Consider the following 26,966-nt stretch of genomic DNA (forward strand, 5'->3'; position numbering starts at 1 on the left):
TCTGTAACGAGTTCAAGTTTAATTATTAAAAGTCCTGTCTTTGTTTTCTGCCTTTGTTTGCATGTTGGACCTTTAAAGGTGAATATATCCATCTTATTACATCAGCAGACACATGTAGCACAGATCATGTGTGTCACTGTGGCACATTAGGATAACTGATGAATACATGGCAGACTTCCCCCCAGGCCCGAGGTTTCTTCTTCTCTGACTCTTTTAACAGCAGCAAGTTCATACAAAGGTTATTAATCCGCTCAATATGCTGATTACTCTCACACAGCCTCAGTAAATCTGCATACATGTTCCCCGGCTGAATCATGTTAGCTTCCTCTGTCACGCTTCAATGTAAAGTCTCAGTAATAGCTCCCCTTTGTAATCTGCAGAGCAACACACACACACACACACACACACACACACACACACACACACACACAGGAGTTATGAGGATAGAGGGAAAGAGGCAGTAATGGGAGGACCTAATAGCAACAGCTCTGCCACATCTGGCTCACCGGGGGCTATAGAGGTGAATAATTTAGTGTTGTGAAGAAGCAGAGACATGGCCCTGAATGCAGAAGAACGCTGCACTGCTATACTGTGAGAGGAAAACATGGCTGCCAACCGCTGAAGAATATATGATATTTTTCTGCAGGACTCCAGAACACCTGATCCTTGACTGTTGGAAACACGTTTTTAAAAAGGTGTGTGTAAATTGTTTCTCGAGCCTCTAAATGTATCATTCGATTTCCTGACAGCTGACAGATACGGCTACAAATACATTTACATGCCTGCTGATAGTAAGAGCTGTCCCCTATTGTTGACCGAACGGTCACCGATGACATAAGCCTCTTTCACACCTGCTCTGTTTGCCAACATTGTCCAGGAGGAGCTGCATGTGTGATGTGTGAACGTAGCAGGAACATTCACACAGCGAGTGGGCGGGGCGATGACGTCGTTCACGTTGAGTGTCTCTGCTTTGTAGTCTTTCCTGCTCGTCTCAGGTGTGATGTTTTCTACTGTTGTGTTTGTAATGTGGAAACGTCCTGATACATGTTGTAGTGATATTAAACCAGAGACGGTCACATTGTTGAGCACTTCTCCTCCTACACGCACTACAGGCAACCTCCTCACCTAAACCACACCCAGTCATCTAGTTGTGAGAGCACGTTTGACACAGACCACCTCCACCTGTGTGGAACACGTGTAAAGGGCAGCTCTCCATCTTCTCTCAGGAGTTCACGTGTGGGAGGGGCTTTAGTCTGTCAAGTTTTCGTTGGTCGGATAGTAGCAGAAAAGATAACTCCAAATCCATCCAGGAGCTGCACCTTGGCTGTTGCCTGCCCCTTTAAGAAAGGTGGCCTTGTGGGTAATGTATGCATGTGATAGTCTGGCGTGCGTTTGCTAATGGAAGCTCTCCCTGAAGTGCTGCTGTGTCAAAACCAGGATTCACTCACTGAAAAGTAATCTGATCAGAAAACAGGTTGTTCAAAAGAATAACGTAATCTGATATGATCAGCTAATCCAGTTTTCATCTCTCTAACACCTCCAGTTTGTGTTCACATCCTTAGAAGTCTGTATCTGGGTCAGGCAGATCCAATCCAGTTTTACTTTGAAAATCCAGGACAGAAGGAAGTGGGATTATCTGATCCTGGATAGCAAAGAATGGGATTTCCAAGTCCGGATCATTCTGATCCAGATTAAACTTTATCGAAAGCTGTACCCACAATGCCTCTCTCCCTCGGACATCTGTGTGTGTGTGTGTGTGTGTGTGTGTGTGTGAGTCAGTTCAGGTGAACTCACTTCTTTGTAACGACAGACCAGCAGATCGTTTTCATTTTCACCTGTGCAGTGTTCAATGAAAGCTGACTCGAGTGACATCACTTGAGGACAGTAACCAGACTTCAAACAGCTCCCTCTGGGACACTGAAACTCCTCAAACACTGAGGTGGAAAATGTACTTTAATTACAGTTAAACCACTTTTAAAGGAGAAACATGTCCCCTGTGAGCGTTATTAGAGGTAATATAATGTGACTGGATTTCATCACTGATGCATTAAGTAGAATTTACTGTTGTGGCAGGTTCATGGTGCACTGGCGTGAAGTCGTATTTTGTTTGTGCAGGATTGTCCTGCTGTGCACGTCTCCAAAGCTTTACAATACATCCAATAATAATATGTCTCCAGCTCTGTTGTAGGAGCGGCCCTGATTAAACACAGTGTAAACTCTGCCTGGGGTCAGACACACACTCAGGAACCTGTTAGAGTCTCCAGTGAGCTGATAGAGTCACGAGTGATGCTGGATGAATGTTATCCTCAGGAGAAACCGTTCTGTCAACTCTGTGATGGAGACTAAACTTTCTATAGAGCAGCGTCTGATACTGAAGGACAACTCTGATTAATAATTCAACATCACTTTGCTCCTCAGCATGCAGGAGCTCAGGTGCTGTAGTGTTTCAGGAGCCTCTGAGTGGAATAATGAAACACTGAAACTATGGAAGCTTATATTAACAGAAGTCCCTCCTCAGACTCCTCCTGTGTTTGAACTGTTAGCTCCTGTTAGCTCACTCCAACATGAGTAAAGTGTTTTTATCCAAACAGAGTTTAAAAGAATCCAAACTTTCACTTATTCTGCTTTATTTGCTTTTCTGTCTGCAGAACAAATCAAAAGTGTGTTTCCAGGTAGAAGAACATGGCGTTTAATTAGTGTCGATACTTCACGCTCGCGCACATGATGCGAGCGCACAAAACAGTATCTGTGAGCGTAAAACTGACTGACACACCGTCATGATGCATAAAGAGCATCCGATGTCTTGGATCAGAACAACAACCTGCAGCTCTCCGGTCCGTTTGACAAGATAACCCACTCCTGGCTGAGAGATTCTATAAGGATCTTTATTGCTGTAAACCATAGACTGTTTAAAAAGCTGTGAACCCACTTCTTCGTGTTTCGGTTGCCAACCGTTCCTCTGCTTTGAAGCTAAGGTTACGTAGCATCCACCGGCGCAGATACTGTCCTGTGAGCACGTGTGATTTGTGCGCGCGCAGGTTTTGACAATAATTAAACGCCATAGCAGACCCCTGCATCACGGACATTCACTTTAATGTCTCGGAGCAAACAGGGTCGAGGACCGAAGATAAAATGGTTCACTCTTGTTGTTTACGGGCCGTGTGATGATAAAAAGTGTTTCAGGTTTATCAGATTCTTTCTGGGTAGAGACAAAGTGCCAAACACAGTTCTGAAAAGGGAGGAGCAAGCTAAGCTAATGTTACTGAGGAGCAACGAGGCCGATGAGCTAAAGGTGTGTTTATAAAGTAATGTTAGCGTTAGCTGAAAGACAGAATCTCTGTTATCTGTGTCTGTGGTTAACAAGAATTACAGCAGGTGAGAGAGTTAGTTCAGTCGATGTTGGTGATGTTTACAGGCTGAACTCTTTAAGCTAGAGTGACCCGTGGTGAGATGGTGCTGCTGGTAGTTTATCAGGGATGCTAGCAAAGCAAAACTGGCTGGAAATTTAACAGCAGAAACATCAGATATCCATCACAACAACCATAGTTAGCTCATTTTATGATTCAGTTTGTCTTTGTATGTATCCCTGTGGTTCTCTCTGCAGCTATCTTCCTAAAGAGCCTGTTAGCTTCCCGTGCTTAGATTCTGTTTATACACTGAACAAAGAGAGCCTACTGCAGCCTACATGTGTGCTACATGCTAATCTGCACAGAAAGACAATGCTATATGCTAACGTTTAGCAGGTATTATATTACTATGACGATGTTTAAGTTAAGCATGTTACATAGCAGTGGCAACGTTCTTTGTCCAAGTTGTGTTGTATACGCCAAACTGTATTATGTAGTAACATACAAGAGCCACAAGATGGCAGTAGCCACATTTCAAGTGCCGCACAGGAACTGCAGCCCTCCACAAATGTTCCATATCATGTCCCTGCAAATGTTTTCACAATAAAAGTCCTGTAAAGAAATGAAGGGATTCTGTCAAGTAAAAGCTAGAGGGCTTTTATTCTGACACAAATATGAGACGTGTTGAGTTTGGATTAATAGCATGATGCAGCAACTTGAACAGATCAAACAGGAGTGGATCAAAGTGAAGCCTGGTACTAGTAGAAATCACATACCTGATTCAAATAAAGCCCGGTGTGGAGGCACATGAAGACCCTGGTCACTATGTGAAGATAAACTGTAGTTGGTTATAAACCAAAGTGTTGGACACATGAAAGGGTTTGGGTTTCTCCCGGCTCATCACATTCCTGCAGTGTGGTCCGTTTGGCTCCTCTGTGCCGGGTCGGATCAAACAGACTAATAAATGTGCAAAGCTCTCACACTGTCTGATAATCTCCTCTGACTATCTGCCCTGAACAAGCCTCCAATTAGGAATCCCCCTCAGATTGTGAAGATGGGCGAATCTGGTGTAAATTGGCCTGATAATCCTCCAGCGTGTCTCCGACCGGCTCTGATAAAACACATTACAGGGAAAGCAAAGCTAAGCACCCTGCTCGGTGTTTCTGTGGGATTTATTAAGATGGCTGGATGCAGATTCTTTGCTCGGGACGGATCAGGTCAGCAGGACGTTTAAAGCTGCATCTATCAGGACTGAAGATCTGAGGTTATTAACAATACCGTAAAGATGCTCCTCTTCAGAGTCTCAGTGGAGCGAGGGACCTGTCTGCATATTCATTTGTTTGTTTTGGTCTCCTAAAATGGAAATAATGATGTGCTTTCCTTTCTGCTTCCTTCTCTGTCCCTGTGACCTGGAAACAGACCGAGCTCCGCCATCATGGAGGATCACCTCAGAGGACGTTCCCTTATTTGATCCGTGGAATTGTTCCTACCTGAGATCCTGTGTTCTGTGTCTGTTAACAGACGGGCTCACTGTTCATTTGAAATCTGTCTGTGAGTGGACGCTGCAGCTGATTGGACAGAACTAATACATCACCACCACCACAGTTTAAATCAGGACAAATCACAGCGCAGGAGAGTCTGTTGTTTTTCAGACATGAACATGTGTCGGGAAGAATTGTAGATAATTTAGGGTTTCCCTAAAACATTTGTGCTGATGCTTCATTTCTACACATAATCCTGAATATTATAATCCTGACTTATTAATCAATTATATCTGCAGCCTTATGTTTCAAAATAAAATGATCTAGGTACAAATATGCTGTTAGTTTTAAAAGTTATTAATAATAAATATGTAACGTCATGTTAGACTTTCAAAATAGAGTTGTCCAGTTATTATTGATAAATATGTAATGTCATGTTTGACTTTCAAAATAAAGTCATCACGTTATTAATAATACATGTATAACATCAGGTTAGACTTTCAAAATAAAGCTCCAATGTTTGCAGTACTTAATATACTGCTCTGTTTAGACTTTCAAAATAAAGTTGCTGTGAAACAACATTTCAGAAAAGGAAAGATGTATCTTCAGTTTTCAGCCTGTTGCTGATTGTTCGGCTCCCTGACACGACAGTTAAACAAGTCAAATTATACATTTGTTATATTTGAGTGAGATTTGTTGATATTTTTAGCTTGATTAAAAATGTTTTGTTCATGTGTAAAATCATGAATGAATGCTAAAAACATGTTTGTCTCTTCAGCTAACAGACATTTCTTCTGTGCCTCCCTTCTTATTCTTTGTTCTGACTTCATCTCATCTTATTTTGAAAATCTGCAGCTTAGTCCAGACCTTTGCCCTGAACAGTGTCAGAGTAACTGCACATTAAGCCCGTCACAGCCAGATTACATTTATTTTACAGCTGGTTTAATGTGTGTTTAGGTCCTGATGTTGTTGTGATAGCCGGCTTTGGCAGAGCTGTAGAAAGGATCGCGGCGCCTCCACCAGATTTATCAGACTCTAATATGTCAGACATCACCTGTAAGACTTTTATCAGACTAGTCCCAACACAATATGTGAGACTCAACAGATCTGACACATAAAACAAGCTCATAACCATATCAAGTTTTATAGTTCTCCTCTGTCAAAGTTTAAAACATCGTAAACAAGCTGCTCAGTTTATGATGAATTTCAGGGACTTACAGTCAAACAGGCGGCCGGGCAGCGGAGGAGGGCACCCTCTCATCTTTAAGTCAAAGCTGTATACAACAGTGTAGAAATTCTCTACAACCAATATAAGTCCTAAGATAATAATTCACACCTTGTTAAACCCCTCCCCCCAAAAGCAATTGTCCAATCATAGTCTGAGCACACATAATTGGACAGGTCGGGTCAGGCAGGCTTTGTTTTTCCCCACACAGGGAAGGAGTGTGTTTATGAGGCTCTCAGGGAGATTTGGGTGGTGACTTTCCAAAACCCCAAAAACACCCGAGCAGAATACAAAGAAAGAATAAAATAGTGCGTTTATCTATGGTAACGTAAGCTGCCATGGTTAGCATCCCCAGCTCCCTCAGGCTGCATGTCGAAGTGTCCTTGGGAAACACACTGAGCCCCTAATTGCTCCCGGTGGCACAGCCAACAGAATGTGATGAATGATTGACAGTTGGGCACTTTACGTAGCAGCCTCTGCATCAGTGTGTGAATGTGTGTGTGAATGGGTGAATGTGACATGTAGTGTAAAGGCAGCTTTGAGTGGTCGTACCGACGAGAGAAGCGCTCTATAAGTCCAGTCCTTTTAACATTTACCAAGTTAAGATAATTACTTTTTAAAATCATTTAACCGCTTTATCAGAGGCGTCAGATTGAAACATGAACTCACATTGAGCTGCAGGTTCTCGGTCCACTGTCCGATCACTCGGTAGCCCGGCCCGGTCAGGTTGTTCCACTGGTACTGAAACAGATCGTAGCGTCCAGGAGCGTCACCATTACGGTTGAACGTCACTGCAGTACCAGCACTTCCTGTGGAGGACAAACAGACAGTCAATAAATCAGCAGGTCAATCAATTAGTCAACAGGTCAATTAATCATCGATACCTGAATCAATCAAGTTACATTTAAAGGTTGGCACGTAGAGACACACACTTACAGCTGAGAATAATTTAGGTCCAGTTTACACGCAAACGTTAACCAAACCTCACAAAAAATGTGGTGGATGTTCTAAATACTACATTACCCATGAGCCTTGGCTGTCAATCCTTTGGATAAAAAGCAAGTTAGAGGGCTGAATCAGAGACTTCCTGTTGAATATTTGAACAAAGCTGTCGCAGAATTTAAAGGTACATTTATATAAGTTGCAGTTTATCACATCAGGTTCCTAAACAGCAGCTGTTTGCTGCACATATGAGACATAAACATCTGTGATTGTGTGTTTCATATGGAAATGCATCTTGGGAGTTGTAGTCAACCTCTCTCTCTTCTTCTCGTCCTGAGGCTTCATGTAGCTGTGCTTTTTATGAAGCAAGCAGATATTTTCTAACACAGCTGATCATCTTTTGTTCTGATGATTCATCAACATCAACACTTGAACTGCTTCAACTGTGAGTCATGAAACAGAGTCGATGGGACTGAAGTGAGTAAATCGACTGAATGGAAATACATGAATACATGAAAGAGGAATTACAACACAGTGATTTTACCTCACAGAACAGAGGAGTGGCTCGTCCAATCAATCAGTTACTTGTTGTGTGCATTATTACTACACATTTATCATGTTGGATTGTAATTAACCCATTTGAACACCTGAGTTTGTACACGAAACAAACTTATTGAGGCAGCGATTGACAAGCAACGATTGTTAAACAAAGATAAAATCAGTGTTTTTATGAATGGAGTCTGGTGTGTTTGCAGAGAGCGATGTAACGTCTGTGTGTGGTTAAAAAAAAATCATCTTCCTCTTAAACTAAATCTCTGTAGGGATCTTTTCCATAATGATTTTTTATGCCGTAAACAGACATTACATCCCTCTCATCTGAGACACCAGACTCTACTGATGAAATCAGATAACTTTAACTACAGAGGAAGATGATTGTTTTAACCACACACAGACGTTACATCACTGTCTGCACGCACACCAGACTCCATTCATAAAAACACTGATTTAACCTCACAGGACACAGGAGCTGGTGATCTACTGCTGCCTTGATATGTTTATTTGTGCTATTAATCTGTTAACAATATATCAATGGATCCGAACTAAACATTTAAAACACAAAAGTCACTCAGTAAAACAAAACAAACAGTAGACCAGCAGCTCCTGTGCTCTGTGAGGTTAAATCAGTGTTTTTATGAATGGAGTCTGGTGTGTTTGCAGAGAGCGATGTAACGTCTGTGTGTGGTTAAAACAATCATCTTCCTCTGTAACAAAAAGGTCTATCTCTGTAAGGATCCTTTCTGTCATGTTGTCACACACTTAGAATAACAATCTGAGCCTGTCAGTGGAAACAACAAGAACTTTTAGTGGACGACCTTTGACCCATCAACGATTATGTTGCAGCCATTACAGCCTGTTTCACTGCTGCAGGATAAACACATCTAAACAGTATTCTTAAAAACTTGCACATATTTGAAAATAGCAGAACCCCCTTTAACATGATGTCAGTTATCTATCACTAGTTCAGTTGAAAAACAACCTTAAATGGGATTTTGGTACTTTCTCAGAGACCCTGTTAAACAGCACCTCTCTTCAGGTGGGTATTCTGCCGGCCCCCTCTGAGCTCTCTCTCTCTTCTTATTACTTCCCTCCTCCGTTTACTCCGCCTCCCCCCGGCCCAGAAACACCGTGTTTATTTACTTTGGCCTCGTCTCGCTTTGGTGTGGGCCAGGAGTCCCTTTCAAGTCCGTATTTAATTTAGAGTGAAAGCAGGCAGGGATGCAGATAGAGAGAAAAATAGAAATGTGGTGAAAAGAGAGAAGAAAGGGGCTGACAGGCGGAGGAGAGGGGACGGATAGTTTTGGACTTCTTTATGAAAGAAACAGAGAAAAGAAGTCCGGGTATCCTCGGGTCACAAACGGCTGTTTTGGCTCTGCTGGTTATTTCTGCTTCTTATTAATGTTTTTCTCTCCACAGCAGCTACAGTCTGCATCAATAACTCTTTTTGTTCTTTTGAATATTTTCCAATGCTTCCATTTGTCATGAAACACATAACATTAGCATTTTAAGACTTTCTCCCGTTTATTTCTCACATTATTTTAATACGTTCGTTTCCCGGAGAGGCACAGAGCTGCTGTGTGTCCCTGTTTAATGATACAGCAGCAGTGCATCGTATTTGTGTGTGACGCATTACTCATTTATGAATAAAGTGTATGAGAGCATGCGTGCATGTATTAGAGCGAGGATGTCTGTGGCTCTGAGTTTGCGTGTTTGGTGGGATGACTGTCATGCTAATGTACGTAGCATCTCCTCTGACTGAGAAAGTTCTGCATTAATGAAGGCAAACTGCCATCTCACATTACACTGACTCTCCGAGAGCAAAGCGTTGACCCCAGTCTGCTCCCAATTCAGCATTCATATAACAACTTCCTGTCCCAGAGTGGAGGGAGCCGGGGATCAAACCAGCAGCCCTGTGATCAGGATAAAACACTCAACCTGCCGCCGCAAATATCAACCAGTTACCAACATAGTTCTGTCGGACGAAAGACAAGAAACAACAACATTACAGTCAAAGACACCAGCTCCTTTTTTTCTTATCTATCATGCAGCAGTGTGCCGGTGGGCTGAATGTGTCACAAAGTGAAGTTTATTCCAAAAAGTGGATAAATGAATGAATTGTTGTTGATGTGTGAATATGAGGTCACAGGTTCATGGAGTTAAACAGCAGGTGGGAGTTACTATCATGTGTCTGTAAACCAGTCCAGAATCAATAAGTCAACCAGTCTTTATTTTGGAAGCGCCACTTTACAAATGGACCTGACTTTTGCAATATTATTAAAAGAGACGCAACACGACTCCAGAATGAGAGAACAAAACAAAACGTCATTGATGGAGCGCAAAGCTCAAAGCTCAAACGGGAGAAACCGTCGGAAAACAGGAAGGAAACATGAAACCAGTTCTCCCTCCCAACTCACCATACAGCAGCCTGGTCAGCAGCCCTACGAGTCATGACTTATTCTACTTTAGTTGTGTTTTTGATTTGTGTTTCATTGACCAGGGGCCGACCCTACGAAGCCAGTTCAACAGACCCAGGCAGTCGTGCTAAACCGTCACATGACGCTGGCTATCACCTCGATAAGTTAACCCAGGGCTCCTCTGAGCGCGCTCACATTAAAGGGGCGTGTTTGGAGCTAATGACCGATCTAAACACGGGCGAGTCTGCCGTCAGCTGATCGACATGTTTCACAAACTCAGAGCAAACTGTGATTTCAGAAAGAGATGAAGAAGTTTCACAGACTGACATCACTCAGCTGCAGCTGCTGGATGCAGGACGGACAAACAGACTGTGTGACTGTGCAGATATAATAACATCACTGCTCCATCATCAGAGCACCATATATTTATTATAACAGTCGTGTAGCCTATTACATTAGAGTAATATCTTACACGGATGTGTTTTTGTGAATGACAGATTTAGACTTACTCTCTCAGCCGTATCAGACGGACCCATGGAGCAAATATAAAACAAACAGCCTATAAAAGCACAATCTAAAGAGTACGAATGCTCACTGTCATATCTCATGAGTACAAAAGATCTTCAGGTTCAGTGTGTTTATCAGTCTCTGTTGTAGATGTTTATCAGTAAAGCACAATGAATACATTTCATAAACTCAGACGTAAACAGGAAGTGTTTCACCGCTCTCTCTCTCCCTCCTCCCTCTCAGCATCTGCTCACAGAGCTCCTGAATCAAGACACCTGATTGGTCAGTGGGTGGTGCTTAGTTCAGGTTGATCTCTTATCTCGGACATCACCTGGTCCGGATCAGGTCAGGTGTTCAGCCTAAGTTACCAAGGTGATCTACCCCGGGATGAAGTGAACCACCTTCGTAGTACTGAAAACTCGGAGTTAACCCTGAAGGTACCTCGACAACACCTGCTCATGCTCTGTGGTGTTCCCCCTGATGTTGTTTCCTGTTTTGCTCTGTCACTTTGTCTCCTGCTGTCTTTAGTTCTCGTTGTTTGAATCTGTGTTCTTGGCATGTTGTGTGTGTTGTTGTCATTTACTCTTGTTTAGTTGTGTATTTCATCTGTGTTTCATTGGTTAGATCATTTCCTGTTTTACTTTGTCACGTTTGTCACATTCCAGCGCTTTGCATTGTGGGATACAGTAAGCGGGGCAGACTGGTCCGATGCACACTTGAGATTTTCTCCGAATCAGTACGACATCCGGGTATTTTTGGCGTACTGCACATTTAGCTTTGTTTGCTGCAGACAACAATTAGGCCACATGAGGACGTGCTGCTAGGAGAGTGTGGCACTGTGAACACAGCTGATTACTTTATGTTGGCTGTTCATGTCACATCAGTAAACTCTGAGGACGTCGACCATCCAGCAGGTGATTGGGATGTAAAGACTCTCAGGTGAGCTAAAGGAGCTTCAGGGCCCAGTTGTATCAGAACATCATCACACTGATGTCTTCCTCTCTCAGTTAAACTACAGAGCGATGAAAGGCGGCGGGGCAGAGAGATAACTGTGAGACGTGTGTTTGTGTGCTCGTTAATATTCAAAGCCTGCTCTCACTAACAGGGTTGTTGTTGGACGTCGTAAATGTTTTTTTGTTTACTTGTCTAGTGTGTTTTTTTTGACATGTCTATCTTTCAAGCAGCGATTCTTTCAGTCTGAGACAGTTTGTTTCTGGGAGTAATGAGCCGTACACGGTGGACGGCTGAAGCTGGATGATGTCTACACACGGGCTGTCAGGCTTTAATAAGAGTTATAAAGTGACGATGCTGTTCTCTGTCTGTATTCTGCTCTTCACTAACTCTCCTCCTCAGCGTCACACAGAAGCTCAGGAGAACAGAAAGAATCCAAAAGGTAATTCATTTCATCGACTTGTGAATCACTTTTCTAAATAGCATGATTATGGTACATTACAGCTTGTGTTTGGAAAATCACAATATAATAATAATCTGAGATGCACTCTGGGAGTTGTAGTTAACTTCAGCCTAATGCACACAGGCTTCTTGTACATAAAGACGTATGTTTCCCAGCACAGCTGTGACTAACGACCGATCCCAACCAAAAACATGTGAAGATGCGAATCCAGACAAACTGGAGGCAGGCAGCCTGAATCACAGAGAGGACAAGCAATAAACAGACAACACGATCAAAGAGGTTTCTCGATGCAGCTGCATGTTGAGGTTTTGCGGCCCGCTGACCGTGTTGTTTCTCCTCCCAGGTGATGCAGAGCAGGAAGTAAAGAAACAGAACGTTCCATCTAATATCTCAACATGCTTTCACTGCAAACTCTTCAAATACAGCAGCCTGGTTACTGACCTAATGCTTCGAAATACAAAGTGAGCTTCCTCCAACTGTGTCAGTTTTAAACAAGTCAGGAGCAATTCATTAATATAGACCTTCAAAATAAAAGTGTCAGAGGATCGATGTTTACCTGTTTGGCTCGTTGCTGCTGTTAATATGGTTATGCATTGGATCCTTTTTTAAGTGTATTGTTATTGTTTATTTGTTTTATCATTACTGTCCACTCCTCTGTCCTCCTTTAGAGGGCACTCTTGCTTTCAGGGGAGGGAGGGGTAATGGGCGGGTATAATGTGGTATATATTTATGTAAATGCAAAAACCATAAATAAAGTCATAATAAACTGTCAGGTGAGCAATAAAAAAAAACTATGTACAGCAAGACTTTCAACATAAAGTGGTCAGGGCAATAATACTGAAGAGTAGTCTGGTTCAAATAGTGTTACTTTCAAAATAAATGAAACAAGTTAGCACCAATTAATATGAAACTTTCTGTAAGACTTTCAAAATAAAGTCCAAATTAAGTTAGCACTGGTAAATAATAATAATAATAATAATAATAATAATACATATTATTCATATAGTGCTTTTCATGATACGCTAAGGCACTTTACATTTAAAACAACTAAAGCAGCAGAAGGTGTGAAGGTACGCAGCTTTCTGTACGACCTTCAAAATAAAGGTCTGAGCAAGTGAGCAATAACGAATATCCATAGTATATTAAGACTTTCAAAGTAAAGCAAAAAAACATGGCCAAAATCAATATGAAACTTTCAGTGAGACCTTCAAAATAAAGTTCCCCATCAAGCAATGATGATTGTCCAGTGCCCAGTTTTCATTTTAAAATGAAGTGGTCGCGTTAGCGATAATAAATACAATAATGCTTTCTAAACAAAAAAGTCTTGTTAGCGGTAACAAATATCGTAAGTCTGGTTCGAGTTTCTGTTAAAGTGATTGTAACAAACGTACGGTTAGACCTTCAAAATAAAGCTGTCAAATAAGCAACAATGAATGTGAGATGTGTGATTATACTGTCAACATAAAGCGGTCAAGTTAGCAGTACTGAATATTATTACCTTAAGACTTTCAAAATAAAGCAGTCGAGTTAGCGGTAATAAATAGGCTGAGGCGCGTTAAAAATAAAGTGGTGGATATTTATAGTTAGGGATAATAAAAATGCAAAGTACAGTCAGACTTTCAGAGTAAAGCGGCCATGTTAGCAGTAATACCAGGCTTTGTTCAGACTTTAACAACAAGCAGTTTAGGTTTAGGTAACAGAAACAACTGAAGGTTCAGAAGCCATCAGGGTCTTTGTTTAAATAAAAACAAGCATAAAAAAGCATTTGTTAGAATCGCCCCAGACGTCCACCTCAGGATTACCCTCTCACGTCACCGGACATCAACAGCACATTAAAACAGCTGCTGTGTTTAACGGCTTTCAGGTGAGAACGGGCTGATTATTTAAATCCTCAATCTGAACTCGAACCCAAGAGATCGAAAGCAATTATCTCTGAGGAAGAGCAGCACTTATCTCTGATCAACTGGTTCATGTCGACTCTCTGACTCCATCTAAATCTAATCTGTGTCTTTAAACTCGACACAGCTGAAGATGAAGATGATGGTTTATATCTGATAGTGCTTTTTAGTGCAGCACAGCCAGCATCTGCTGTAAGTGAAGGCAAAGTGTCCGCCTGTCTGTCATAAGTGGAAGGCTTCAATGCAACACGTGTGGATACTGTACGTGCAGGTAGGAGCAGCACGGAGCTTATCGTGACAGTGAGGAGGGAAACGCAGAAAACGCTTCTTTCACAAAGCTTTTAAGCCTTTCATTGGCTCTCTGCTGCACCGTGCCGTCCACACTGTGGCAGCTAACCTTTGAAAAAGTCACTTTGACTGTAGGTTCTTCTTTTTATGTTGGAGATGAATCGTGTATATTTTAAGGAGGAAAATGAAAGAACTCACACTAAATCAATAAAAATAATGAAGATGAAATATTTGAGCACATTTGAAGAAGGATCTGAGACTCATGATGTAAGTTTAACATCTTTCATATCTGAAATCTCTGAGCTCTCTCTGCGGCTCCGGTTTCATAAAGAAAATCTGTTAATCGGGATTAAAGTTAGACGGACAGAAAGCAGAGACACAGATTCTCTTTTTAAAGAGCTTAAAGCCGACGACGGTCTCTCTGGTGTCTGCAGCTCAATTAGTCATTCCCGCCATGAGCAGACAACTGCTGCAGATCGATACGAGGGTTAATAGCTACAACAGGCTGCACAGAACAACCTCTTCATATAAAATGTATTTTGTTTCTCAGTCGATATTTGGCTCATGTTTGTTTCAAACAAGAAAAGTGCGGAAAGAAGTTTGTTTCTTTGGTGGAAAAAGAAGCTTTCATTGTTATCTCAGAAATATTCTCCATCCTTTGAGAGGCAAACATGGAGGAGGTGAAGGCAGAAACGCTGTGAGCTAATTCCTTTTTCTTTTTGTAATTATTAAGCCTGTAATGAACGGCGCCTGAGTGAGCAGTTCAGCTGCCACTTTCTTTTCAAACGAGCATGTTGCAGGCTTTGCTAATTACCCGATAAAAGAATCTCTCTGGAGGGGGAGATTTCCACGGCTCTGTCTGCTGCATTAAAACCATAAAAGTATGCAAATAATATGCTGACTAATGCAGGTGCAACTGCAAATAGCTCATTATGAAAATGGAGTGGTGTAATATTTACCAAAGGTGCTGAACAGTTGTAAAAACTGTTGAACACTTGACATAGTTCACATTTACAGCTTTCCCTCTGATGCTTTGAAGCATTTCTCACAACATGTTTAAAGATTTCAGCATTAAAGAAGCATTTAACAAAACAAGTGAACCTGAAGGCTGAAACTCACCCACAACCTTCAACTCAACATGAAGTTATGATGTCAATTAATACGTAATGTTAAATCAAACAGCTCAAAATGTTGAAGTCTGTTTTCTCCTCCTCCAGAGCTGAGATATTTAGCACAAAAAATAAAACAACTGCAGTTCCTCTGGTGTCCACTGGAGGCTGTCTCCAGCAGTGAGTCAGTCCCCATAGAGCCCCATGTTAAACTTTACAGCAGAAATAAACATGTTTACAGCCTGGTACAAAAAACAGTTTGGGTCTCTATAGCTCATTTCTCTCTTCATGACAACTGTACGGGGAGAATCTTTATACAGCTCACCTGTTTACATTATATTAAGGCTTAAAGTGACGCAGCATTAGGGGCGTGGCCTCTTTGAGTGACAGCTGGGAGCTGCTAGCTGTCTGCTAGATGTCCCCTCAGCTAACTCAGTCACTGAACGTAACCTCTGGGCCGTGTTTGTGCTGTTGGAGCCTTTTGGAGATTTGTTCATGTAAATATCAGACAGATAATCTGTGTGTGCGCTTTATTGGACGAACAGACCGTCCAACACGTCTCACACACTGTTTTTACACTCATTATTTTATTCATATGTTAGCACTGATTGGCAGGTCATTACACTGACTGCAATAAAGACAGCAGGAAGTGTGCAATAAGTGACTTCAATGTGTTGCTGTAGATCAGAGAAGATTTAATACAGAGCAGCTGCTAGCTTAGCTCAATACACTTTACTTACCCAACTATATTATTAATATGTATGAGATGTTTATTGAGGTATGTTTGAGTTGGCAGGGTTAAACACACACCTCACCCCTTCAGCTCGCGACTGCTGGAGTAAAGACAATAATATCACGCTGCATAATACTGATATAATAACTCTCTTTCATTTGCATTTGGGCCGCAGAATAAAATATCGTCGCAGGTCGACTGCTCACTCATAAAAGAATCCCGTCTTCCATTATTGGACGCCTGCAAAGAGGAGCAGGGTGATGAAACTCCTCAGGCGGTTTATGTTCAGAAAGTCAACTGGATGGAAAGTAAGTTTTAGATCTTCGCCTGGCACAGACAGCCAGCGACTCAGAGAGTGACTTCACGAGAGCAGTCATTCTGTGATATGGGGCAATAAAAGGCTTAATTATTGCCCCTTTAAAACCAGGACCATATATCAACTCACTTTACAACACCTGTTCACTAGAAGACTCCGGGCCTCCGCAGAGACGGGAAGTTAAGAGGAACAAATACGTCATCTTTACTTCAGTATTTGTTTTTCTTTTTTAAACACAAATATCTGAACTTTATCTTCCTTACATTTAAAAACAGGATCGACACTTTAGCTTTAATTCATTTGGGGGTAAATATGCAATATTATTTATACTCTGTATCATTGCATGACGCCTTCCCAACATCAGGACAGATATCAGCGTAAATGGATGAAAGGAGGTAAAAGACGTGTGAAGACAAACAGACAGAGAGGGAAACTGGAGCGTGGGGAAGAGGCGTCGAGTGAATGTGATCGACACGGAGAACTCGGAGCCACATGGATGAAAGTGAAGCAGCCAACATGGCCGACGACCAGCAGCAAGACATTCCCCATCCAGCGGATCTACACACCGGAGCGAAGTTCATCATTTTCACTATATTGTTCTTTGATTTGAAGTTCTCATGATTTCAGTTTAATAGTCTCCTAGTATGAGGTTAGCTTCAGTTAGCTTAGCACAGAAACAGCTGCTAGAAATGTCCTTCAGAGGGACCCGTCTGACTTCATACTGTGAGGACGTTTCACAGCCTGGACGCTGCTGTTACTGCAGGACGCTACTGACAGCAGGACGGAGACTTCACACGACTGTGTAGGACGTGCAGGACGATGTGCGTACACTCGAGTAACGTATACGTACAGATACTCGTGTTAGGTATACATACAGATATTTTATACTGTTCGTATGTACAAGGTAAAATTAAATGAATGAATGCAGCTTTTAATCCATCTTTGTACAGTCCACTGCATCAAACACTACACATGTGAGTTCCGTGTGCTGCAGCGCAAAAGACTTTAATTAGTTTAATTCCATACAGACACGTTCCTTCAAGCAGGATTGTGACCTACATTCAGTGTTCAGTGCTTCTTCTTTCTCTGAGCGGACAATAGCCAGCTGCACACTTCTGCACGCCCAGATAGTGAATGAGATTAAAAGTTCCACTTGACATCCCAAGTGTCTTATTTCCAGATAAACCCAGCAAATCTTGTTTATCCCTGGTAGGTAGATTAATTAATAGTTGGTCACATGACTTAAAACAGTTATTACAATCTCTCTTTGTTTTCTGAGCGACTCACAGACTGTTTATAAGAAGTGGAATTAGCATCCATTTAGCCTCGGATAAGGGAAAACAATGCAGCAGAGCCTGAAACCTGCAGTGACAGCAGGTCATCACACGTTTGTGACAGGAACATGTGGAACAGTCATCGGTTAATAGTGTTAGCTTAGCTTTAGAAATAAGACTGTGGCTTGAGTTACAGCGTGGACTGTATATCAGAAGTGGACAAACACTTTTGGTTTGTGGCCACCGTTTTGAAGCCTCGAAGTCTGGAACTTTGGTCATCGCCATCTGTTGTTGTTGTTGGAGCCTAAAGTCATTAGGAAAATGTTTACTGAGGGAATAAACCAAGAGAAGGAACCTTTTTCTCATAGACTTCTATAGAATCACTCTTCTTTTAAAACCTGTTTCTCACATCATTACCACAACGGGCATCAAAGGTTGCTGTGTATTAGCTGTAACTATAAATATTCAAATGAGTCAAAGCATGCTGGTGACCAGCTTGTTATGGGTGCAGCGAGTCTCGTTTCTGTTTGCTTCATGAGCCAAAACTAACGTCTCAATTAGTGTCACAGCTGGTGAACCAAGCTAGCGCTTATCTAGCTAATAAGTTAGCATTTCCCGACGTCAACAAAAAAAGAACTCTGAGCTTCACATACAATATTTCATAGCAGCAAGCTAACAGCTGTCCATGAACACAAATACATTGATGATGACCTTTGGATCAAAAACACAGATCATGAGCTTTGATCTGTCTGCACTGGTCCAACACTTCAGCCCACTTTAGGTGTTTTGGAGAGAAAATAACACAAAGTTAGCATGATGAAGAGAAAGGTTATGATGGAGGATACAAAACAACATAAAGGGCGATTTAGATGAGACAGTCTGGACAACTTGATGCACTTTTCCACCCAGGAGTGTTTTTACGACGGCTGCTTCACTAGATTTCGATCTTGCTCAAACATTCACTCATGTGTCTCGGCCTTGGAGCACGGAGCGCCAGTGATAAAAGCAGACAGAACCATCCGTCCACTCACCATTGAAGCTGACGCTGCGGATGTACTTGAGCAGTTTCTTCCCTCCGGCCAGGTCCATCTCCGGGCAGATGCCAGAGTTCTCTGGACACAGGTCCCTCTGCATGTTGTGGAGGGCGTGAGCCATGGCATACACCGCATCGATCACAAACTGGACCTTTCCCTCCTGCTCGTACTTGGAATCAATGCCGATACGCTCCTGACCTGAGGGAGACGGACACACAGAGATGAGCCACACTTGATATTTACAGCAGGCACCGGGTTACGCTCAGATCATATATTTGCTTTCCATTGAGACATATTTTATACGTCTGTTTCACCAGCGAACAGTCGTCCAGCTGCTCCTGACTGAAACATCTCAAAAAGAAAAACATGATGAAGTGGTAGAGACAGAAAGAAGCATGAAAAGTTTTACTTCAGATCGATAAATCAATCATTTTGTATCTATAAACACCAAATCATAAAACGTTATCATAAAAGGAGCAGGTTATTTTCACGTGAGTTATATTCCACAGCTCGTTGCAGTGTGCTGTTTAGCTGAATGTAAATGGTGCTCATATCAGAGCTCATTATGGAGACAACAGCCAAGCGTTTCATTTAGTAGTTTGGCTGACTCACAACATTAGCGTTAATTAGCTGCAGCTGATAACATCAGTCAGCCGAAAATGAGAAGTCTGTTGTACTTCGTCATGCGCACTGACTCGACTCATAACTCACACAAACCAGACTCTGTTCAGACCCAACAAACTGTTACTGATAAAGAAGTTCAGAGGAACTAAACTTCTCTGTGTTGCTCTGCTTGCTAACAGCTCATCAGAAATGTGACAAAGGGCCCTGAACTAAACACTTTTATATGAGGGCTGAAAAGGTTGGGAAACACCAAAAGTTATTAAGTCATAACTGCAGCTGTCTCATGAATCTAGTTTAATATATTTCCCTCTGAACTGCGTACCTAATCATGGTACACGTACAAATAGGATGCCTACAGGACCGACTGTAGGAGCGGCTGTTTGTTGGTGGTGAAACCTGACGGAGTGAAACCTCAGCGTGTCTCAGCAGAAAAGACAAGTGTGTCCAGAGTTATTTTCTCCCAAAACAGCAGCAGTTTGCATTCATGGAGAGTTCAATAACAGGATTATGATGACTGCTGTGTCAGTCTGCCAATAAAATGGGAAGATAATGGCTTTTTATTAACTGCTGCAGGGAAAGTGGACATGTGGTCCATACTGATATGATGGAGGGGCCTCTCTGAGCAGCGTTGTGTTGTTTCAAATGTTAAATATGTTTTGTATAAATTCAATTAATTTATAATTGAAATTAGTTTAATTTACTGCTGAATACGGAGGCCAAACTTGTTAAGTTTAATTTTTCTACCACATAAAGGAGCTTCCTGTGAAACTGATAGAAACATGGGGCTGATTTAAATACACACACAAACAAAGATGAAGATTTCTGACATTCTCGAAAGTCAGTTTCTAGAACAAAAAAGTGAACAAACATACTACACATAAACAATAACACTCACATGTATTAAAGTAAAGGACAATTATAAACATAAAACGATAGTGAAGAAAGAGGCGGATACAAAACCAGACGTTTGTTAACACACTGATCACATCACAACCACAGACAACACAGCTCCTACTTTAATGTGTGCAGGTTATCTTTCCTCTGACAATCAACCAAACATCTGCCAGCCTGCCGACATCTGCGTCTGGTCAGTTTACATAGCTAACTGCTGGCTAATATTGCTAGCAACTGGCTAAGACTTATAGCCAGTTAGCAAAACTTACAAATGCCTGAAATAACTAGAAGCCCACAACCAGTGGAAGGTTACATCGCTAACAGTCATCTTTCATCTATTATGGCCAGCTAAGATTGCTAACAGCAGGCTAACATAATGAACACCCCGCTAACATCTCTGATGGTTGGCTAACATTATTTGGCTAACACTGCCAGCGACCGGATTACATTGTTACCAGCAGGCAGACATCACTTACAGAAGCCTAACATTGCTAGCAGCCTAATATTGCTAACACCAGAGCAGCTAGCTTACATCAACGACAGCCAGCTAACATTACTAGTAACAGGCCTACATAATTAAGAGCTGTCTAACATTCCTAGCAGTAGGTTACATTACTAACAGCTGTAGCAGCTAGCTAGCTCACCTTCGGCTAGATAACGACACTCATACACTGCTTACAATGCTAATAGCTGGTGAACATTGCTAACAGCCCAGTTACATTTCTGATGGTTGGCTGACAATGTTAACAGCCTGCAAACATACAATGGCCTGCTGACACTGCATTAGTAGCGGCCAGCTAACAACAGTAGTAGCTGGATAACATCACTTAAAAACTAGCAGCAGGTTGTATTGCTTAGAGAGGTAGCAGCATATCTTTGACAGCCAAATGCCATGCTAGCAGCCTGCAAACATTCTGCCAGGTTACAGCACTAGAGGCTGGCTAACATTGTTAACGTCCAACATAGCTCACTACACCTCATAAGATCTTCTATGTCTGGTCATGTCTTGATGTGCTATCGCCCCATTGAGCCCAACACGGACACTGTACACATACAAATAGATGATTATAACATCAAAGTTATTAGGTGTCGTTGTTGCTTGTGCTAAGTCAGCAGCATGATGTACTTCTGTTATGACAAGGCTAAAGATGGGAGTTATGTCTCCTTTCATGAACCCTCCTGATCATAACTACTTTGTTTTTACATCTGCTCAGTTTCCATAATTAAAAAGGAAACACTAAGACGCTTCTGTGATGATTAAGTTGCCTAAATATACATGATGACAATGAGAGGAAGAGATGCAAATACATGCAGACAATCACGAACACAGCAGGGTAGATTGTATCACTGTGATACACAATTACTTGAATTGTTCTGCTGATGTTTCATGACACTGCTGGAAACATTATGCAGCAAAATGCAAAATAAGTGAAGCAGTTTAAAAGGCAGCAGCTGCAGGGCCTCAGCTTGCAGACAATGTTTGGATTTCTAAAAAAAACCTCTTTGATATTTCGCAGAGTTTCTGCTGTGACCTCATTTTGCTCCTGGTTTCTTCTTAAAAGTTGAATTTATTACATTAGGATGTGCTTTATGCAGATTTCCCCAAACTTCTGACAAACACACAGTCACACTCTAAAAGTGAATTTCCTTTTGTGGTTTGGTGAGTGTGGAGCAGAGGTGTGACTCTCTGAGCACTGAAAGACGTTTGACAGGATATCTGACTTTCCTCTGTGTGTTTTATAGGCGATGCTTTCAGAGAATTAGCGGTCAAACGGTTCATAAACATTAGAAATTGGATGAAGTGAAAAAGCTGATGTGAGTTGTGTTTCTATGTTTGAAGGAAAAGCCTCAGTCTCTGTGAAATGCATTCATCAATAATCATTTATCGTGAACCTAACTTACTTCACTAAGACTCCTTTCCTCCTCAGGAAGTTTGTTTCATGGTTTTGAACTCTTTCAGTCATTGTCATCGGTGACTTTTTTAACCAAGGACTTGTTTTTACAGATTTTTGTTTCTTAAAGTCGAGGTGAAATGAAAAATGTCATTTTAATCCTTTTAGATCACATCCCCGGTAACATCGTGCATCTGTTTGACAATATAGGCCAGAAAAATACAGAGAATCCATTTCTTCGTATTCTTATATCAAAATCAGATTTTTTCTTCCGTTAAAACTACATTTCCCGCGTGCTTACGTAAGTTAGCACCAAACAATTTCAACCAATCAATCTGCAACATTTAGCCGCAGAGCACCAAGAACGCTCGGTCAGTTAGCTAGCTGCTGCGCTGTGGAGAACGTCTGTCCACGCCCACTTCTCAACGATCAAATCAAATCCCTCTAATGATATGTCCCGCCTGCACGTCCTGTTTCACTCGGAAATACGTCACGATACGGAAGCTAGATACTCTCGAGATGCCGTTTCAGCTCGGCTTTAGAGAGGCGGGGTTACACCTGGACAGGTCACCTGGGCTGATACACAGAGACAGACAACCTTTCATGCTCACATTCACACCTGCGGGCAATTTAGAGTCACCAGTGAACCTAACCAGCATGTGTTTGGACTGTGGGAGGAAGCTGGAGAACCTGGAGGGAACCCACGCATGCACGGGGAGAACATGCAGACGGGATTCAAACCAGGCAGTCAACAATTCATACAAATTTAATAATGCTTTTCATATGAACGATATAACTCACACCTTTAAAAAGCTGCTTCTGACTCAAACCTACGAAGCCGAGTAAAGTGCAATCACTATCCACATCTTCATTACAGCTTCCCTCCGATCCTCTGAACACCCAACAGGCCTTTCACAGTTAATAAGTGCGTTAATGGTGTTTCACACAGAGTGTGAAGAAGACAAAGGAGTGAGCCGCTGAGAAGCGGTCGCATGTTTCTGAGGCAGACTCGCTGACGGCTGGTGGAAAGCAGCAGCATCAGAGCAGATATATGAGTTCATTACAGACGTGTGGACGTGAGAGCGACTGCTGGGGTTCAGACTCACTCCATTAACTTTCCTCTGAGTCTGCGTCCTGTTACAGCTTTCAGCTGAGCTCGTCCTTCAGTATCTCTTCATCGCTCTCTCTCTGACGTCGTCTTTATGTTTAACACTGTCTCTTACACACACACACACTTACAGTATCTCACTTCATCTGATGAGCTCTGATGCTTACTTCAGTATGCATTATTATTATTAACACTGGTTTTAGTAACCACACTAAACCAGCGGACACAGCTTCCTGCCCGGTGTCCTCTGGGCTGACAAATGAAGCCGATACCAGCACAGAAGCTGCAGCTCCTCCGTGTTTGTGCTGTTGGAGCCTTTTGGAGATTTGTTCATGGAAATGTCAGACACATAATTTGGTCCAAATACGGTCTCTTCTTTCCCCAGAAAGCCAACAAGGTGGTGGCTGTCAGGCAGAACTCAAGGCTTCATCTACACAGTGGTGAAACGTGACACGTGACACGTGACCCTGCCCTGCACTCACTCGATACTGTGACGAATACAATCAACAGATGTGATCAAACACATCTCACAGAAATACACAAGATGACTCGTGTTCATCTCAACACATTCTGAAAGGTAACACTGCTTACAGGTACAGTACATGAGGACATTATGCACTTCAGTGTGTGTGTGTGTGTGTGTGTGTGTGTGTGTGCGTGTGTGTGTGTGTGCGTGCAGTGCTTCTCCCGGAGAGACAGAACATATTTATATAACTGAAAGAGATTCAGGATTTATTGGACATAAAACAGAAGGCATGTATCTTTAAGTTCTTAACAAAAACACAATGTTTTTATCAATATAAATGTGTCTAATTATGTGACATGTGGATGTCACTGAGCACGCAGACTAATGTGTGGAGCTGTTCTGAGTTCAGCTCACCTGGGATCTCATTACCTGACACTGTCAGCTGTGCGGCGAACACTGAATAAACTACGGATACTTCCTGAATAATCGCTTATCTCCTGAATTATGTATGAACCAGCAAACAGGTCCCAGTTTAACCTCCTCTCTGCTTTCACACAGTCACAGAGAGAAGGAGCCGCCTTCTCCTGCTGACGGATCAATATTTGTCTCTTCTGTTGGCTGTGACAGAAACAGGGCCGAGCTCCGGTAGATCATACCACCACCTGTACGACGGGACACAGACTCTCTGTTCAAACCAGACATGTTTTATTAACATGGAAAGTGTCTATGATTACTATTACTATCATTATTATCATTATTATCATTGTTATTATCCACGGTTGGTGATTATTTGATGTACTGTTATGAACGGTCAAACACAGTGGTATTTAAAGTGTTAACTTCAGTTTAGAGTTATTGGAAACACAAATGTCCGACAGACTCTGAATGAATAAATACATGTTTTAGAAGTGAGTCTGAATATTTGCATGTTGTCGTTTAAGTTTCTGTAAACGTTCCTGACATTAGCTTTAAAGTGGACGTTGTTGCGGTTCGATAGTTGTCACTGTCACAGAGAGTCACGTTGCTGCTGTCTGGCTTCTTCCTCCCAGCGTTAGCCGTGACCGCTCTGTGGATTTTCAGCTCAGGAGTTCAGTCAGGATGATGATGATGTATTGGTGAGCGGTGAGTGTTTAGTTCCTTAAAGATGCAATCTCAAAGATTTCAGTTTCGTTCTCTTGGGCGCCCCCTGATGGCAATGATCAGTAATTATGGGAGCACATGTCCCAATGCAACCAGACGTCCACGGTCGCTCCGGTTGTAACTCTTGATTTTCCTGGCTGACGGTCGCTTTCCTTTTCAGACTGTTTGCTTCATCTGAGCGTCGAGTTTGTTTCTTCTTCTTTGGATTTTCACTTCTTTTCTTATTTTCATGCTCATTAGGTTCCTGCCCTCCTGCGACCCTGAACAGGATAAGCGTTGTAGATGATGGAGGTGAATAAAAGTCAAATTGACAGCCACGACGTCCTCAGAACGTCGTAAATATTTAAGCAACACATCCAGATGTTCAAACTGCTTGCTGCTCTGTCGGTCTCTAAATGCTCGAGTCGTCGACCACTCAGAAATGTTCAGCACTGAAAGGGCCACCCCATCCCCTCTACTTCAGAAAGTCCCCGGAGCAGGTACCCTTGGGGGGGTAAAAACTTTATTGAGACTCTGGTACCTGCGGTGGAAATGCACTGAGTACCTTCAGAGGTTGTGTCCTGCAGTTGAAAGTCAGCTATGAGCCGGTGACGCGTTGTTAATCACACATTTATCTACAACACAAACCCGTCCTAATCATTGTGCTGCTTCACTAAGTGTTCCTCACACAGTGAAGTGATTCAGGTTCAGCATCGATGGAGACTTTCCCACAACCTGAGGTCAGAAAAAGCTCTAATTAAAAAGGCTTAATCTTCTGGACACTGTTGATTCCCCCTGCTGGTGAGTGATTTCTTTGTGCAGCATGTTTGCACCTTCACATGCTGTAGAAAGACTCTGCAGTCTCAGTGTGTTCAGTATAATCTCAGTGTTTGTTACAGAAGCATTACTTGTAAACAGGAGTGCATACAATCCCACGAGTCCGCCGTGTCTGAGACGATGGAAACATCATGTAATGTGCCTCAAACTTTCAGATGAAGAGCAACAAACTGTAAACAAACCGGCGTTGTTCCACTTGTGCTGGCGACAGACTCGTCCTTCTGTCTCTGTGATGTTTCAGACTGACGTGCCCTCTGCGCTGCTGCAGGTGCTCCAGGTCTCCTCTCACATGAAGCACAATGTGAGGAGTTCTAACGTCACACTGCTCGGCTAACGTGTGTGTGTGTGTGTGTGTGTGTGTGTGTGTGTGTGTGTGTGTGTGTGTGTGTTTGTGTGTGTGTGTGTGTGTGTGCGTGTGTGTGTGTGTGTGTGTGCGCGTGTGTGTGAGGATGCTCATGAAGGCTGGTGTGGATGAAATGAGGTCAAACATGAATGCAGAGCAGAAGCAGTCAGTGGGACAGATCGACTGCAGCTTCACGAGGTGTTTGTGGAGCAGACTCAGGCTGGACTCAGGGTGGGAGTGTTTGCAGGTCTCTGCTTCCTGTCTCTGCTTCCTGTGCGTGTTTTAAAGGGAGGATCATACGAATAGGAGAAGAGAGAGATGCTAACAGAGGATGATCCTGCAGGATGTTTCTCTGCCTCTCTAAGCAGCAGGAACAAAGAATTGTAGATATGTACCAATAAAGATATTTACAAGGCCTTTAATATTGTGCACCTCGTCCAATTCAGAACCTCTACATCTACAACGCTGTCGAATATATTAAAGCTTCCGGTAATTCTTGAACTGCAGGACCTGCTGTTGACAAGTACACCAATCCTTGCATCAGTCTGGTACCTTAAATGATCAGAGCTGAGAAAAATCCTCTTGTTTCACTGGAGATGAATTCTTCTTCTCTGATCCAAAACAGCAGCCTGCACAGAAAGTTGTGCTGCGCTGCCACCACAGACTGTGCTCACCTTTGGAGGTATTGTGACCACCACCAGGTACTACCTTTTAACAGCAGCGAAGAAGAACAGATTTCAGGTTATTTACGACATGATGATTGAAATCAGCGTTTTGTGGACTGTGAGCTGAGCTGCTGCTAACGTTAGCTTAGCTTGTGCGTAGGCGCTTTGCTTGTTTTTAGGTCAGATTCCAGTGATCATCATTCAAGAGGTTTTGAACATGAGCCGAATCATCAACAGAGTCTCCTCCTCTTCAGAGCAAACTGTCCTAGTGATGGAAACCAGTAACACACTGAACGGAGCAGCTTCATGTCAAAACTCAGTGTTTCTCTAATGTACTTTGGTGGAGACCAGAGGTAGAGATCTTCTCCATGTATCTATCTCATAAAGGAAGTTCTATGGCACTAACTCGGTTTTTGTTGTGTTACACGGTTTCACCTAAAACAGGGCATTCATTGATAAAAGCAGTCATAGAGGGTAA

General features: G+C 42.4%; 1 protein-coding gene across 1 annotated transcript in view; it reads right to left on the reverse strand.

Annotated features, from left to right (window-relative positions):
- The window catches only part of grm7 (glutamate metabotropic receptor 7), a 269,504-nt gene that overhangs the window by 78,202 nt on the left and 164,336 nt on the right, over positions 1–26,966 (reverse strand). The window contains exons 6-7 of the mRNA XM_069677516.1: positions 18,538–18,738; positions 6,723–6,862 (exon numbers count right to left, since the gene is read on the reverse strand). Coding sequence (XP_069533617.1) covers positions 6,723–6,862; positions 18,538–18,738 — 341 coding nt within the window. The remainder of the gene's footprint in view (positions 1–6,722; positions 6,863–18,537; positions 18,739–26,966) is intronic.

This window comes from Semicossyphus pulcher, unplaced genomic scaffold (genome assembly GCF_022749685.1).
Source record: "Semicossyphus pulcher isolate SPU_LCO1_2020_fin unplaced genomic scaffold, fSemPul1.0.p SCAF_3, whole genome shotgun sequence".
Taxonomy (NCBI): domain Eukaryota; kingdom Metazoa; phylum Chordata; class Actinopteri; order Labriformes; family Labridae; genus Semicossyphus; species Semicossyphus pulcher.